The sequence below is a fragment of the Scyliorhinus canicula genome, chromosome 6 (assembly GCF_902713615.1).
Source record: "Scyliorhinus canicula chromosome 6, sScyCan1.1, whole genome shotgun sequence".
Lineage (NCBI taxonomy): Eukaryota > Metazoa > Chordata > Chondrichthyes > Carcharhiniformes > Scyliorhinidae > Scyliorhinus > Scyliorhinus canicula.
The window spans coordinates 170,002,188-170,019,030 of record NC_052151.1 but is presented as its reverse complement, the minus strand read 5'-3'; the positions used below and the strand labels follow the sequence as shown (position 1 = coordinate 170,019,030).

At 44.4% G+C, this 16,843-nt stretch overlaps 1 protein-coding gene across 1 annotated transcript in view; it reads right to left on the bottom strand.

Moving 5' to 3' along the window:
• LOC119967641 (CUB and sushi domain-containing protein 1-like) overlaps positions 1-16,843 on the bottom strand; it is a 2,889,858-nt gene that overhangs the window by 5,733 nt on the left and 2,867,282 nt on the right. The window contains exons 67-70 of the mRNA XM_038800434.1: positions 9,727-9,839; positions 6,330-6,417; positions 2,172-2,310; positions 506-598 (exon numbers count right to left, since the gene is read on the bottom strand). Of these exons, the coding sequence (XP_038656362.1) occupies positions 506-598; positions 2,172-2,310; positions 6,330-6,417; positions 9,727-9,839 (433 nt within the window). The remainder of the gene's footprint in view (positions 1-505; positions 599-2,171; positions 2,311-6,329; positions 6,418-9,726; positions 9,840-16,843) is intronic.

Here is a 16,843-nt window from a genome sequence, read left to right as displayed (position 1 = left end):
CACAAATGTATGTGTTCTTTTGGAAAGTATTTTTATTTATATGTTCCTCAGGCATATCTAATCATAATGATATGTTATTAACTTCAAAACAGCAACAGATTTTGGACATCAGTTGGACAACAGTTAAACAGCAGTGTCTTTGATTAGAGGATGGTTGCCAAGAAATACATGAAATAAACAGAATGTTTGCCAAACTCCTCCCTTAGCACATGGACTGGTATGGGACAGGAACATCCTAGTTCTGATCTATGGTCTGTGCTGTGTCAGCTGGTCTCAGCTTGGCTGACAATTGAGGAGCCACAGTTTGACTCAATGGTCCTGGGCAAAGGAGAGATAGAGAGAGAGAGAAAATGAGAGGAAGAACAACCAAGCAGGACTGCCCTCCTGATTGCTATCCAATGACACCCCCTCCTGCCTTTCGGTGCACATTTGTGGAAGTCAGCTGGGGAAGATTTGGGCTCTTCTGTGATGCCCCCCCATGGTTGAATAATGCACCAGCACTCACCGTCTAGGCTCACACATGAAGAATGGCCACTTGGGCAAAGTATTAGAAGGCTGCCGACGCCTATGGAAGCGTACCCCAGCATGTGTCACCGCCCTCAGGAGAGGATAAAAAAGAAAAGCAGAAAATTGGGATGGGAGGAAGAAGGATTTTCACTAACAAGTTATGAACAGTACAATATTGTACAGAGACAGAAAACATATGAGGTAGGCTACAGCATAGAGTTAAGCTATTCATTATGTTCCAGAAGGACTGGGATCCACTTTTAAAAATAGTAAAAACCAGTTATGATTAATTCACCAAATATCGTTACCAGATATGCTTTTCTTAAAAAGAGTAAGAAAGGGGATAACTATAGATTTTGGGGAAACTAGCCACGGGACACACCTAACCGCAATGTAAAAGAGCTGGGTCAGATACAGTAATTATTCAGTAGATGTAGTATATAGAATCAATATGTCATTTCAAATGTTTGAAACTCTAAGGCTGCTGGGAGGTCCAGGAAAAACACCTGTCTCCTTGACCTAATTGGTAAATTTCCACCTTGCTGTTGCTCTAGTAATTCAGCATTCCAGCAATAAAGCTTCATGAGCATTTATAATTACTATATTGTCTTCTGATGTATGGAAATAGACACAAGTTGAAAAAAAGACACAAGCTTACCCTAGCATCCTGATTTCACTCCTATTTACTGGGTGCTATTCTAAATGTTATGCTTACTTTAACTCAGTTCTTTAACATGTTTGATCCATTCGAGTTTTTGATTTTGTTTTAAATCTGAAAGTTTTCATGTACTTTTATTTTACTGATTCTGTCGTCCTATCTTGATGGTGAAATAAACAGTTCATTACAAATAGGTGCCGAAGGACATTTACAGCTAATCTAGTGACAAAGGTCCCATGACTGATGGAAAGCTGTTTTAGATCACACAAGGTCACACCTTGTTGCAATTTCCTGCTGCCAAATAAGAAGGGCTGCCAACTGATACCTATTAGCTACCCCGGAAAAAGAGGCTTGTAAAACTCATCCCTAATGAAAAGGGGTTATCTCAATATGTTTTTGAGCAAGTTCAGTCACTCTTCCTCGTATCAGTTTCTCATTGTGTGCATTTAAAATGGAGCAAATCATGACAGTGGCTATGAATAATACTATTCCTCAAAGGAGCTTCACAAAGACCTCACTAGCTCATTTGGCTGAATGGCTGGTTTACAATGTGGTGCAGTGCCAATTGCCGTACCGGCTGTGGTTATTCGTGAAGACCCTTACTTCTTAACCTTGCCCCTTGCCTGAGGTGTGGTGACCCACAGGCTAAATCACCACCAGTCAGTTCTCTCTCAAAAAGGGAGAGCAGCCTGGGGTCATCTGGTGACATTTGCATTTCTAGTTAAAGCTAGGTATTTTTGGTCCCCCTAATCTGATCAGATACGGTATCTGGTCGGCCAATCTCCAACTGCCTGCTGAAACAAAGTGATGACAATATCATTCTGATCATTGCGTACAATTACCACCCTTTATTTTTAACAGGATAACATTCTTCATCGATAATTCTGAGCCATCCATTTTGACAAAATTCCTTTGCAGTCAATATCAGGCTGATTGTGCTGAGAAATATTAACTCTTATTTTTCTACATATTACAATGCTCATGCATAAAAGATGAAAATTTTCACCTGTGTTTGTAGAGGTAAAAAGCAAATCCTGATAAGATAAGCGCAAAGAAAGGTACCAGGATGGCAGCTGCTACTGAGCTACTGTTTGTGCTGTAGTAATGATTGGATTTATCTCTGTCCTGTGATCCTCCCAGTAGTTCTGAAAGTGAGGCAAAGCAGGAATTAGGTGGCCAAATCCATACAAAGATGATGAACATATGAAGGTCCTGAAGCAGAAGATGAAGTGGAGGGAAGCAATATGCAAAGGAGGCCAAAGCCAGAGGAGTGAAAAACACAAGCTGCCATATGGAGCTGGAGGTGATTAAGAAACCAACTGAGACAAGAATTTTGAACATTTTAAGGCACGGTTGGCTGGCAAAAGGTGGGTGGAATCTTAATGCTCAGCAACGTTTCACAATTTCTTCAAGGTGGACCCCATGGAAAGCCTTGGTGCAATTGAGCCTGGAGATGACAAAGGTGCAACTGACGGCTTCAACAACGGTGGGGTGAGAAGAGGTCAGGACAGAATGGAAGGGGGCAGCACGTTGGCTCAGTGGGTTAGCCCTGTAGCCTCATGGCGCTGAGGTCCCAGGTTCGATCCCGGCTCTGGGTCACTGTCTGTGTGGAGTTTGCACATTCTCCCCGTGTTTGCATGGGCTTCGCCCCCACAACCCAAAGAATATGCAGGCTAGGTGGATTGGCCACGCTAAACTGCTCCTTAATTGGAAAAAATTAATTGGGTACTCTAAATTTATTTTTAAAATTTTTTTTAAAGGACAGAATGGAAGGAGGCAGCTTTAATGAGGGTTAGAATGTCGGCATTGAAAGTAATCTTAAAATCATGCATGCTGTGGACAACCAGGTCAATCCTGAACAAGCAGCTAGGAATGGGAACGTAATCCAGGGCTAGGATGTGGAGACCCTGGTAGAAGTCAGAGTGGTTGCCTGTGTTAAATTGGACAAATATAATACTAACCTGCAACATGAGAGGGAAATCTTTTGACAAAGCAGGGGTCTTGTATCATAGATATCATAGAATTTACAGTGCAGAAGGAGGCCATTCAGCCCATCGAGTCTGCACCGGCTCTTGGAAAGAGCACCCTACCCAAGGTCAACAACTCCACTCTATCCCCATAACCCAGTAACCCCACCCAACACTAAGGGCAATTTTGGACTCTAAGGGTAATTTATCATGGCCAATCCACCTAACCTGCACATCTTTGGACTGTGGGAGGAAACCGGAGCACCCAGAGGAAACCCACGCACACATTGGGAGGATGTGCAGACTCCGCACAGACAGTGACCCAAGCCGGAATCGAACCTGGGACCCTGGAGCTGTGAAGCGATTGTGCTATCCACAATGCTACCGTGCTGCCCGCAGTGCTAGTGTCCCTGCCTCTGAGCCAGAAGCTCTGGGTTCGAGACCCACCCCAGAACATGAAGGCCAAGGAAGAGGCGTTCATAATATGGCCAACCCGTCAACACGCCAATGGCAGAGGGAAAGAGCAGAAAAGAGTTCTGGTCAGGCCATGCTAGATGCAGAGTGGCGCCTCTCAAGCTAAAATCCGCTGGCAGCAGGTTAGTGATTTGTTCCAAGACAAACATCATTATGGGAACAGATGAAAATCTGACTTGTGCACCACGAGGTTCAGGAAGAGAAACAACAACAACAGGTGAGGTTTGGATTTGTGTGCAGTTCCAACTTTAAAAATTTACAAACCTCAGTCCAGTTCCTTTGAACCTGCCCCCTCCTGGTCGGGATAATGATCAACTGCTTCCAGGTGACGGGCTGCATGACTAGGACCTTACCTGCGCACCAGTTTAAATGCTGGGTGGTTGGGTTTTCTGAGGTCTAGAAAACCAGCCAACAAAGGGAGGCAAGGATGCTGAATGGAAGAGTTAGGTGCTTTCCAGCCCTGCTTGTGGGCCAGGAGGAGCAGCAGTGTTTCCCACTCCCCAAGCTATCCTGTTAACCTCTCTAAAGATTGGGCTCCAAATCTTTGAGCTCCCACCCCACGATTGGACCATAATCCTTCTCTAACCCTGCTGCCCCCAACCCCTCCTCTGAGCCAAGGGCCTCTGACTCCTGACCTTGGATTTGGATTTGTTTATTTATTGTCACATGTACCAAGGTACAGTGAAAAGTATTTTTCTGCGAGCAGGTCAAACAGATCATTTAGTACATGAAAATAAAAGAAAAGAAAAAGAAAATACATAAAAGGGCAACACAAGGTCCACAATGTAAATACATAGACACTGCATTGAAGCATCCGGGAGTGTAGTATTAATCAGGTCCGTCCATAAGAGGGTCATTTAGGAGTCTGGTAACAGCGGGGAATCTGTTTTTGAATCTGTTAGTGTGTGTTCTCAGACTTTTGTATCTCCTGCCCGATGGAAGAAGTTGGAAGAGTGAGTAAGCTGGGTGGGAGGGATCTTTGATAATGCTGCCAGCTTTCCCCAGGCAGCGGGAGGTATAGATAGTGTCAGTGGATTGGAGGCAGGTTTGTGCGATGGAGTGGGCTATGTCACGACTCTCTGAAGTTTCTTGCGGTCTTGGGCCAAGCAGTTGCCATACCAGGCTGTGATGCAGCCAGATAGGATGCTTTCTATGGTGCATCTGTAAAAGTTGGTAAAAGTCAGTGTGACATGCCAAATTTCCTTAGTCTCCTAAGGAAGTATTGGTGCTGTTGTGCTTTCTTGGTGGTAGCGTTGACGTGGTGGACCAGGACAGATTTTTGGTGATGTGCACTCCTAGGAATTTGAAGTTGTTAACCATCTCCACCTCGGCCCCGTTGATGCTGACAGGGGTGTGTACAGTACTTTGCTTCCTGAAGTCAATGACCAGCTCGTTAGTTTTGCTGGCATTGAGGGATAGATTGTTGTCGCTGCACCATTCCACTAGGTTCTCTATCTCCCTCCTGTATTCTGACTTGTCGTTATTCGAGATCCGACCCACCATGGTTGTGTCGTTAGCAAACTTGTAGATGGAGTTGGAACCAAATTTTACCACGCAGTTGTATGTGTACATGGAGTGTAGTAGGAGGCTAAGTACGCAGCCTTGTGGGGCCCCAGTATTGAGGACTATTGTGGAGGAGGTGTTGTTGTATATTCTTACTGATTGTGGTCTATTTTTGAACTCTCCAATGACTCAAACCCAAAAACCTTCCAGGCCCCCACCCACCAATAGTAACTCATATGGATGCCCTCTCCGGGACCCCAACAATGTTGCACTCCAACCCTGATCTCTCCCTCCCTCTTTACCAACTGCAGCCTGCTGTTACATGCCTACACAATCAGCCTTTCAATCTAGCTGCTTATGACTGGGAAACAGAGTCAATAAATGGTCATCGGGTCCTGCTATTAAATTGGTCAGCTCCTGGGGTTTTCCAACCACTAAACCACCCCCAGCATCCCCAAAGCCTCTGCTGCTAATGTCAATGTCTCCGACAGACAGGCCCCCTCCACGCAATATAAAAATAAGCTGTGAATCTGAATGAGAATCAGAAAGTGTTGAAAATACCCAGCAGCCTTGTTGATATCTGCACAGAAAAAAGATAAGTCAATATTTTGAATGAAGAATCGACCTTTCATCAGACCTCGAGGCAGGATGTCAAAGCAATTTAATGAAATGGAACAGGGCAAAGAAGGTGGGATAATGATCACTGATAATGTAATGATTCCACCTTTAAATGGAAAATTATCAGGAAAACAAGCACAGAAATAGGGTTAAGGAGTGATGTTAATCTGAGGGCTTTTAATAGGTCTCTCTAAATTACACCATGTGGTACTAATGAATGATTGTTTAGCATTTTAAAATACTTTATTCTGCTCTTTCAAAAGAAAAATAAATGAGTTAACGTAAAATAGTGGATAGAAGAATTCCAGGCAAATATATAAAGCAATGCACAGTATCCCACGGCATCATTTCAAGGCCAATAAAATCTCTTTCCATTCCATTTCCATTGGTGCTTACGGAGATACTATTTATTTTCTTTATTTTGAAGGTTGTTCTGGAAAGTCTAGAGCACAAGTCCAGTGTCAAGATTTTTAATAATCTGTACGCAGATTGTACACATTATGTTCTTGTCCAGTCTGTTACTATCCACCTTCAGTCCCGGATTAATTTTGTTCAAATATTCTTTGTTGTCGACATCAAGTAAATCCTGATTCATTACTTACCTTGCCTCTGAAAGCCAAATTGTCGAAAGTCTTTGCCTTGAACAAATCCTTGGTAGACAAAGGTCCTGCCTTCTGGTTCAGCTGATACCTAAATTCAACATGAAAAACACCTTGTTTTGATGCAGATTTGATTACCTCATAATAGACTTGAGGATAAAAATTTGATTAGCTCCCTTAGTTTGCACAGGGATCGAGATAGGTAATTACCTCCCATCCGGTTGAGTTGAGGTAGAAAATATGCAAAGTTCACATGATTGTTCTGTGCAGGCCAGCATGAAAGATGCTGCTGACTCAGGGGCATTACCCTTTGTAAAGGCAGCCTAGCCCTCTCAAAGGGGAGGCACACTCGTGCCACATCAGCTGATAGAACTGTGTCGGAAGTCTCCGAGGGTAGGAAGAAGTCTGCCAATGGCCAGAATGAGGGATCATAGGCTTTTTTTTTGCTGCATTGCCAAGGTTTTTTTGCAGAAGGCCAAGGAGGAGGAGAGCGACCATGTTGCCATAAAAAGCCACTAAAGCACACCCGACAAAGGGAATGGGAGGTGAACCCCTAAAATCTGGCACCAAGGTCATAGATACAGTACCAGGAAATGTTCAATGAGCTCAGAGGAGTGGTCAAGCTGCAAGAAAGAACGCATCTTCCAATGATATGTCTTGTCAACCATAACAACAGACTCAATGCACCACAGTCCCATCATACACCCGTCAGCACTCAGGACTCATGCCTCACATTTGGATATTCCACCTCACCCTCACAAACCTACCAACTTCACACCCACAACTCACAGCTTACACATAATTCCAGCTATTCAGTTATGTGAGACACATCACGCAGACACATTGCAACATACCCACTGATATTCGTCCCTCTTTCTTTTAGCGAGAGCCTTCTCCCGCGGATGGAGGTGGCTAGCACGAGGGGACATAGCCTTAAATTGAGGGGTAATAGATATAGGACAGAGGTCAGAGGTGGGTTTTTTTACGCAAAGAGTGGTGAGGCCCTGGAATGCCCTACCTGCAACAGTAGTGAACTCGCCAACATTGAGGGCATTTAAAAATTTATTGGATAAGCATATGGATGATAAGGGCATAGTGTAGGTTAGATGGCCTTTAGTTTTTTTCCATGTCGGTGCAACATCGAGGGCCGAAGGGCCTGTACTGCGCTGTATCGTTCTATGTTCTATACCACACATAACAGAAGGAAGCAGCAGTGGTGAACAGGTCCTTTGAAGAGATGGTGCTCAGCATCATAAGATTGGGAATAACTAAGGGCCTACGTCACTGTGAATATTAAGGATGATGGTATGGTCTGGCCTTAAGGCATCATCCAAAGTCCCACTTCACCCTTATTCTGCTATTGGCAACAACTGCAAGCTTCTGTGACTGCGGCATCTCGCTTTCCAACCCATCCTTTTCCTCACCTAAACCTTCCCCTTCTGCATTTTTACTTACAGATGCGCAAGAACTGGCAGTCAGTGGAGTCTGACCAGGAAAGGTACAAATAACAACATATATTGGTTTAAGAAGCACCATCACTTGATCTGACCTCACTGCCATCACTCAGATACTACATATACCTCATGTAATCTCAGGACTATCGTGTATGAGTGACCTGCAGCCAAGTCAGGTTTGGGAGGGGGGGTGGTGGAAGAGGGCAGATAGAGCATCTACCAGTTCAGCACGGGGCAAAATATCGGACAGGCTCTTGGTCAAAGAATACAAATGAGGGAAGGGTGTCTTACCCGAATTAGCCTACGGATGGCTCTTGACCACAACAACACAGTTGACTTTTAACTGCCCTCCGAAATGACTGAGAGCAAGTCATTCAGGTGCACCCTAATGCTGAGATGGTAGCAGTACAGTACACGATGCCAGTAGAGATGGCGGTGGTACAGTACATGGTGCCAGCAGAGGTGGTGGCAGTACAGGAAACGGTGCCAGCAGAGGTGGTGGGTCTACAGTACACAGTGCCAGCAGAGGTGGTGGGGGTACAGGAAACGGTGCCAGAAGATGTGGTAGTGGTACAGTACACAGTGCCTGCAGAGGTGGTGGGGTACAGTTCACAGTGCCTGAAGAGGTGGTGGGGGTACAGTACACAGTGCCAGAAGAGATGGTGGGGGTACAGTACACAGTGCCAGCAGAGGTGGTGGGGGTACAGTACACAGTGCCTGCAGAGGTGGTAGGGTACAGTACACAGTGCCAGCAGAGGTGGTGGGGTACAGTACACAGTGCCTGCAGAGGTGGTGGGGGTACAGTACACAGTGCCAGAAGAGATGGTGGGGGTACAGTACACAGTGCCAGCAGAGGTGGTGGGGGTACAGTACACAGTGCCTGCAGAGGTGGTAGGGTACAGTACACAGTGCCAGCAGAGGTGGTGGGGTACAGTACACAGTGCCAGCAGAGGTGGTGGGGGTACAGTACACAGTGCCAGCAGAGGTGGTGGGGGTACAGTACACAGTGCCAGCAGAGGTGGTGGGGGTACAGTACACAGTGCCAGCAGAGGTGGTGGGGGTACAGTACACAGTGCCAGCAGAGGTGGTGGGGGTACAGTACACAGTGCCAGCAGAGGTGGTGGGGGTACAGTACACAGTGCCAGCAGAGGTGGTGGGGGTACAGTACACAGTGCCAGCAGAGGTGGTGGGGGTACAGTACACAGTGCCAGAAGATGTGGTAGCGGTACAGGAAATGGTACCAGCAGATGTGGTGGCGGTACAGTAGTCTACAATTGGTCCACATTGGCAGGTTGGGAGCCAGATTAGTACTAGATGCTGATTGATGTCACAATCTGTCTGTACTGCCTGCTTTCAGTGCATGCATGGGACATTAATGATAACATCCTTATAATTATGGTGGACCTCGTCTCAAATGGCCTGAAGAAGTTCAGTCACCATTTTACAACATTCTGTCTTTACCAATGCTAAAGAGCAAATTTCTGCAGCTTTGAAGACTGGAGCAATTATTCTAAACTTCTAAATTGATGTTTCTGTCCAAACATTGCCACTCGTAGAATCTTCCAGTCAGAAAAAACCCTTTCTTTCTAGCCATCTGTTCTAATGGCGCCAAAGCATGGAAGGTGCCCGTTGAACTTTGACAGACTTTCCATGCATTAAGAGTCTCAATAACCAGGCTGGAGGTGTCCTGACTGATGCATCGGTTACCGAGTTTTAATCCTGCAAGTTTTAAATCTCCCAGTCAAGCAGTAGAGAGGTTATTTAAACCATCCAGGTTGTCATCATATCCAAAATCAACGAACTGAGCGAGTGCTGTGGTTCTGCAACCGTTCTGTGTGGCACAGATCCATAATGGTCAGTGAACAGAACCAATAAAGGAGCCTAGTCGGCCATTTTTGATAAGATACAGCTTCAACATTGCTAATATAAAGAAATCATGTACTTACATGACCGTCCAAAGCCCAGTTGTCATTTCTGAACTTGCTTATAAATATCTCAATAGGTCCTTTGATCTGATAGATCTTCAAGAAAAGTCGAGTTTCTTCTTTTTTATAAATTCCTGCAGAAAAATCACACAAATGGTCAGATTTAGCACACAAATGGTCAGATTTAGAACGAAGTAGTTTTACTGAAAGACGACTGTCATTAATGGAAATTTAAATTTTTGAAGACTCGTGCGTCATTTTTGAAAGCCAGGACAGCCAGCAAACTATGTCTCATCAGTTTTGTAGTGTCTGGAAACGCAGCAGATAATGGCAATGATCATGACCTGATCAGATTATTTGTTTCGGTGATGTGGGCTGAGAGATAACTATTATCCAGGGAACGCCCTGCTCTTCTTCAAACGGAATAGAAATCTTTGATTTACACCAGACAATAAGAGCTCACATTTGCAGCACACCTTCAGCAGCAACGTCACTACACAGATATGCAAGGGATAAAAATGACCATAGAAGGACAGATGAAATATTTGACCCACGATTTAAAGGATGATCTGAAAGTAGATGGAGGTGGAGGGGAATGATTCAGGGAGAAAGTTCCAGAGTGTGGGGCTTTAATGTTTGTAGGCACGGTGGTCAATTTTCGAGTAAAGGGCTCAGAATTGTGTATTACCTCAAGTGACAGTATTTTAAATACCACAGCAGCTTTGAAAAAACAAGAGTCCTTCCACTTAAAATGATCAATAATCAAAAATAATTTTTAAATGCTCTATATTTAAACAAATACAATTTTTTTTTTTTACAGTGAAGTACATAGAAGTCCTGTTCAAAGATTTTGAATGTTTCTTAAATGTTACCTCACTGTAATTGAGACTAGAATTGGGGCTGGTTTAGCACAGGGCTAAATCACTGGCTTTGAAAGCAGACCAAAGCAGGCCAGCAGCACGGCTCAATTTCCGTACTAGCCTCCCCCGAACAGGCGCCGGAATGTGGCGACTAGGGGCTTTTCACAGTAACTTCATTTGAAGCCTACTTGTGACAATAAGCGACTTTCATTTCATTTTCATTTGGAAGGTTGCTTGTAAATCCATATAATTATCAGAGTGACTTGACAACAAAGGATTTAGGATGGAGCACTTTCTCTCATTGGGAGGGGCAAGGTAGCTTGTCAGAATTGTTTTTCTCATTATAGAGTAAGGATTCAATTTATGGGATACATTACTTAATGTGCTTGTGTGTTGCCTCTGAACCTCTCGGCCTAGATTTGAATCCAGTCTGATTTGAAGCGATGAAAGTCTCCTTCTTCTTGTTAGCCCTAAAGATGCTTCCAAACTTAATGCTCTTAAAGTATTTACTGCTCTTTAAAATCAATATTTAACCTGATCTGCAAGTGTTTGATGTCAACAGTGGGCACACAAGAAATTTGGTAAAAAAAACCTTAACCAGTTACTGTATTGCCCAATGATTCCGAAGCAAATCCCACTCTGGCTGAACTATATCTGGAGGGATCTTTTCTTCTGCACTAAAGTGACATGTCTGTTAATTCCACTAGGTGGAACACAATATTATCAGGTTATTTTATTTTTGGTTAAGAAAATAGTGAACGGGCAGCACGGTGATGAAGTGGTTAGCACTGCTGCCTCACGGCGCCAAGGACCCAGGTTCGATCCCGGCCCCGGGTCACTGTACCTGTGGAGCTTTGCACATTCTTCCCGTGTCTGCGTGAGTCTCACACCCACAACTCAAAGATGTGCAGGGTAGGAGGATTGCCCACGCTAAATTGCCCTATAATGAAATGAAATTAAATGAAATTGGAAAAATTGGAATAATTGGAAAAAAATAAGAATTGGGTATTTAAAATTTAAAAAAAATAGTGATCGCATTATTATTTGGCGAGCATATTGGAACACCTTAATATCAGAGATACCTGGGGGTGCTTCCTTTTTGCCTAACTTCATCTAGCTTCAGATATTTGTGGACCAACTTCATAATCACTATGCTAGCTTGGAAAGTAAGGTCAGGACCGACCTGCAAAGGTGGGATAACCTTTCCCTGTCCTTAGCGGGCAGGGTCCAGTCAATTAAGATGAACATTCTTCAACCATTTTTGTTCCTTTTCCAGTGCATTCCAGTTTTTCTTTCCAAATCCTTCTTTGGGAAGGTCGATCTGATAGCCTTATGGGTGGGTTCCGAGGATTTACAGGGTAGTCCTTCAAAGAGACAGGCAGTCGGGAGGACTGGAATTGCCTAATTTGCTGTTTTATTATTAGGCAGCTAATGTAGAGAAGGTGCAAGGTTGGTATAGTGACCCGGGGTCCACTTGGGTGCGGGTAGAGACGAGGTTGGGTCGGGGATCTAGTTAGGGGGCACTGGTGACAACTTTGTTCCCGTTCTCGCTGACAAAGTATTTTCAAACCCAGTGGTTGTTTCCACTCTAAAGATATGGAGACAATTCAGACAACATTTTAAATTTGGGTCCAGTATCAAAGCTGGTTTCTATCTGTGCTAACCATCTGTTCGAGCCGGTGGGATTGGATGCTACATTTTGGGTGTGGGGAGAGGGGTAGCTGGAGACAGAGTGGGAGACCTATTTCCTGAAGGGCGGTTGGTCAGTCGGATTGGCGGTGAAATTTCAGCCTCAGACTCTGTTATGTTATTTCTTGGTTCGGAATTTTATATGGCAGACCTTCCCAACATTCCCCGTAGCACCGCCAACATCTCTGATGAAGAGGGTCCTTTCGCTCGCAGGTTCGGAGGAGGGTAGCACATCTGGAATTTATGGGTGGATTCTAGCAGAAGATTTGGTTTCAGTGGAGGGGATCAAGGCTAGGTGGGAGGAGGAACTGGGGCCCATTATAGATAATGTGTGGAGCGAGGCCCTTCACAGGGTGAACTCCACATCCTGATGCGCCAGGCTGGGTTTGATCCAGCTTAAAGTAGTGTTTAGGACACTCCTGACCAAGTCCCGAATGAGTTGTTTCTTTTCAGGGTGAATAACACATGTGAGCGCTGTTCTGGGCATCCAGTCAACCACACGCACATGTTCTGGTCGTGTCCCAAGCTAGTGAGTTTTGGGTTTTGTTTTTTAGCATCATGTCGGCGATTCTGAATATTAACCTGGAGCCCTGTCTGTTAGTTGCCATATTTTGGATGTCAGACTCGCTGGGACTGCAGAAGGGTGCAGGAGCGGATGTTCTTGCCTTAGCCTCGTTGATTGACCGGAGGCAGATTCTGTTGGGGTGGAGCTCTGCATCTCCACCCAGCTCCTCAGTATGGTTGGGAGATTTAATGGAACTTTTGTACCTAGCGAAGGTCAAGTACACTGTGAGGGGCTCGGTCAAGCGATTCCACAGGAGGTGGGAACATTTTATAGTTTATTTTAAGGAACTTATCACCATCAGTTGTTAGGTGGGGCGGGGGAGGGGGAGGTGGGGTTGCATTTTGTGGGTTATTTTTAATGTTTGGCTTTTGTAAATTGTATTTGGTTTGTATAGATTTGTTTACTTTGCATTTAATAAAATGAAAAACTCGAATAAAAATATTTTTAAAAAGAGAAGAGAAATTAAAAATTCCAATGTATCTTTTCCCCAATTCTGTCCCAGGCATTTAAACTTAACGTAAACTATGAAAAATTTGCCCCATCCCCCAATACTGGCATCTATGAAGATCATGAAAATCATGTAATTTTAAGTGCAAATTGCATTTGATGCAATTCGAGTTTCTGCGATTCGCATTTTTTTATTTCTATAAACATTGCGCTAGATGTCCACAAAACTAGCTGCATGTCCAGGTAAATTAATCACGATTGGGAGTTTTTGTGAATTGTGCTTGCTTACAGACCTTCGATGCAATTTCAAAAATTAAACTGGATCTTTTGGGTGCAAGGACGCTAGTAGGTAGTCAATTAATTACATGGTTCTGGATGAATTTTATTTAAAAATATTTACGAAGGAACTCACTATTGTACCGAAATCTATATAGAAAATATTTTTCTGTTATTTTTACAACTCATTTCAGTCATTTAAAATTGGGTTATGGATACAGTTGATAGATTGACGTTGTGATTTAAAATGCTTATTTTTTGTGATAAACCCATTTTCACTTGTATCGAATCAAATGTCACCAAGATGACACTCTTAAATATATCAAAGAATATTATTAAAGCAATTTTGTTTTAATTACGTTACATTTTAAGCGCTGCCCAATCGTGCTGTTTTACGACAGATTTAGCAGTTGACATGCAAATAAGGGAGAGTGGAAACTGGAGGCAGTGGGTTGGGGTGAAAGCTCTTTTCAAAATACGCACATTTGGCATCTGCATCACTGATTGTGCCCAAAGCAGAAACTCCGCCTTGATAAGGTAATTCATAAGGCATATGATTATATATGAACAGGGCTGCTAAAAACTGGAAGAAGCCTCATGAAAGCACTGGTATTGTGACATGTGGTTACCTCATGCCCCACAAGATGATGTGGTTAGCATGCAAGCTACACTGCTAACTGGCTGCACAATTAGCAGGGGGTTCGTGCTTGTTCAAGGCCAGTACTATTCAAAGGAAGCACATTCTGGTTGCAGCAGAGGTTAGAATTGTCATTGGAAGGTATTTCTCAGAAAGAGAAAAGAGGAACAATGGAGTACCGTGCCAAAGATAGGGCAGATATGGTCTTCAATACAGGTGGGGGAAATGTAGGAGACCCGATGGGCCTTTCAGACTTGCACTTTGAAGTGAAAAGGTACAGGTAGCAACAGAGATTAATTTAAAGACCGTGGTGTTGAGGAGCTGGCTGCAGTGCTGCAAATCATTTAATGACATCACATGAGTGGTCATGATCCCCGAGTGCCATGTAGATCAAATGCCACCACCAGCCTCACACTGCTTAATACACCACAGACCCATCACTAACCCATCAGCAATATCTAGCAATCAGGCCTAACAATTAGATGCTGTCAGCCTCACATCCATAGCTTGCAGCTTCCACATATTTCCAGCTATTGAGTTATGACAGACACATCACTCAAATAGTGAATTATTGGGCTGGAAGTCACTAAGGCTTTTGAAAACGGCATCACTAAAACCAGAGAGCTTGCTGGTATCCCAGCTCACTGTCATCCCACTGTCCGGCATGTCTTACAAGCTCCAGATGGTCCAAAGATGTGCGGGTTAGGTGGATTGGCCATGCTAAATTGCCCGTAGTGTCCTAAAAAGTAAGGTTAGGAGGGGAGGGGGGGGGGGGTTGTTGGGTTACGGGTATAGGGTGGATACGTGGGTTTGAGTAGGGTGATCATGGCTCGGCACAACATCGAGGGCCGAAGGGCCTGTTCTGTGCTGTACTGTTCTATGTTCTATGTTCTATGGTGAGGACATGGACCTCTTGCTTTTCTACTCATTCAACCTTCCCTCACCCTCATCTTCCTCTTCTGCATTTGAGCTTTCAGATAGCCAAGAACTGCTGCCTGGTCAGTCAGTGCAACCTACTAAAGAGTGAGAAGAAGATGTCTGACCATCAATTGACCGGAAACACATAGCCATATCAGCTCAGAACCTGGCATTTTAGATGGGGGTATTAAAGGCAGTATTAGCACGTGGTGAATCATGAGTGGACTGCAGCAGGATGGGAGAAAGGGTCACATGAGTGCCAGCTCCACAATGGGAACTGAGTACAGCTGCACTCAGATGAGGACTTTAATAGCGGGGGGGAGGAGATAGACTAGTGAGAAAGCACACCAAAATGCTGGGTACATTGGCAGGCCTGCCATCGTGACACATGTCATGGTCAAGGAGCATGGAGGAGTCCGACTCCAACTTGGCACATGGCTGCATGTAGCATTTGGAGCCCATCCTTTTTAGCATGAAAATAACAATCAATTCCAAGCTATGTCTGATAGCTGACATCTCAGCTTCCATTCCAGGACAGCTATAACACTGGCACCGACGATATGGAAAATTGCCCGTGCATGTCCTGTTCACAAAAAGCAGGACAAATCCAACCCAGCCAATTAACCTCAGTCTACTCTTGATCATTTGCAAAGTGACGGAGGGTGTCTTTGACAGTGATACTGTATAAAGTGGCACTTACTCACCAATAATGCTCATGGATGCTCAGCTTGGGTTGCAGCATGGGGCACTGGGCTCCAGACCACATTACAAGCTTGGCTTAAACATGGACAAACAGCTCAATTCAAGAAGTGAGGTGAGAGTGATTGCCCTCCATATCAAGGCAACATTGAACTGAACATGGCATCAAAGAGATATAGCTAAACTGAAGTCAATAAGAATTGAGGAGGGGGTGGGGGGGGGGGGGGGTGGGGGGGGGGAGCTCTCCACTAGTTGGAGTCACAGCTAACATAAAGGAAGATGGTTATGGTTTCGGAGGTCAATCATCACATTCCAGGACATCACTGAAGGAATTCCTCAGGGTAGTGTTCAAGATCCAACCATCTACAGCTGCTTCATTAATGACTTTCCACCAGTCAGAAGTTGGAATATTCACTGATGACTGCACAATACTGAAACAGCCCGTGCCAACATTTATCAAGACCCTGACAACATTCAGGCTTGGTCTGTTAAGTGGCAAGCAACATTCATGCCACACAAGTAACAGGTAATGACCATCTTCAATTAGAGAGAATCTAACCATCTCCCATGATGTTCGATTGAGCATTACCATCACGGAAAATCCCTACTACCAATATATTGGGGGTTACCATTGATCACAATGCATGGTGAACTGAGAAATGGTGTTGGCTCCAGCCTAAAAGGATTCTCAGGGATAGAAATGGAGGGTGATTGGTCACAGGAAGTGCTATCCTTATCCTGCTCCGCAGCTGCAGCTTTGGTTGGAAGAGTTGCCAGTTTCTTGACCATTTATGGGATTAAAAGTAGCTATGCCAGACACTGCTCCATTAGGTTCTTGCCAAAGCAGATATGGTTTTTGAGAGCCGCCCTCCTCTTCCTTTTCCTGTAAACAGCTAGTCCTCTGCTGCCTGTGCCTCTTGTCCCAGTCATGTTTCCGCCTATGAGGTCCTGCAACTTATAGTCAATGACTGAGAGTATGTTTTCTGCATGGAGGCCATCAAATTCCCCTCAGCAACCTTCTCTTCTGACACCAATGACTTGTGAGGG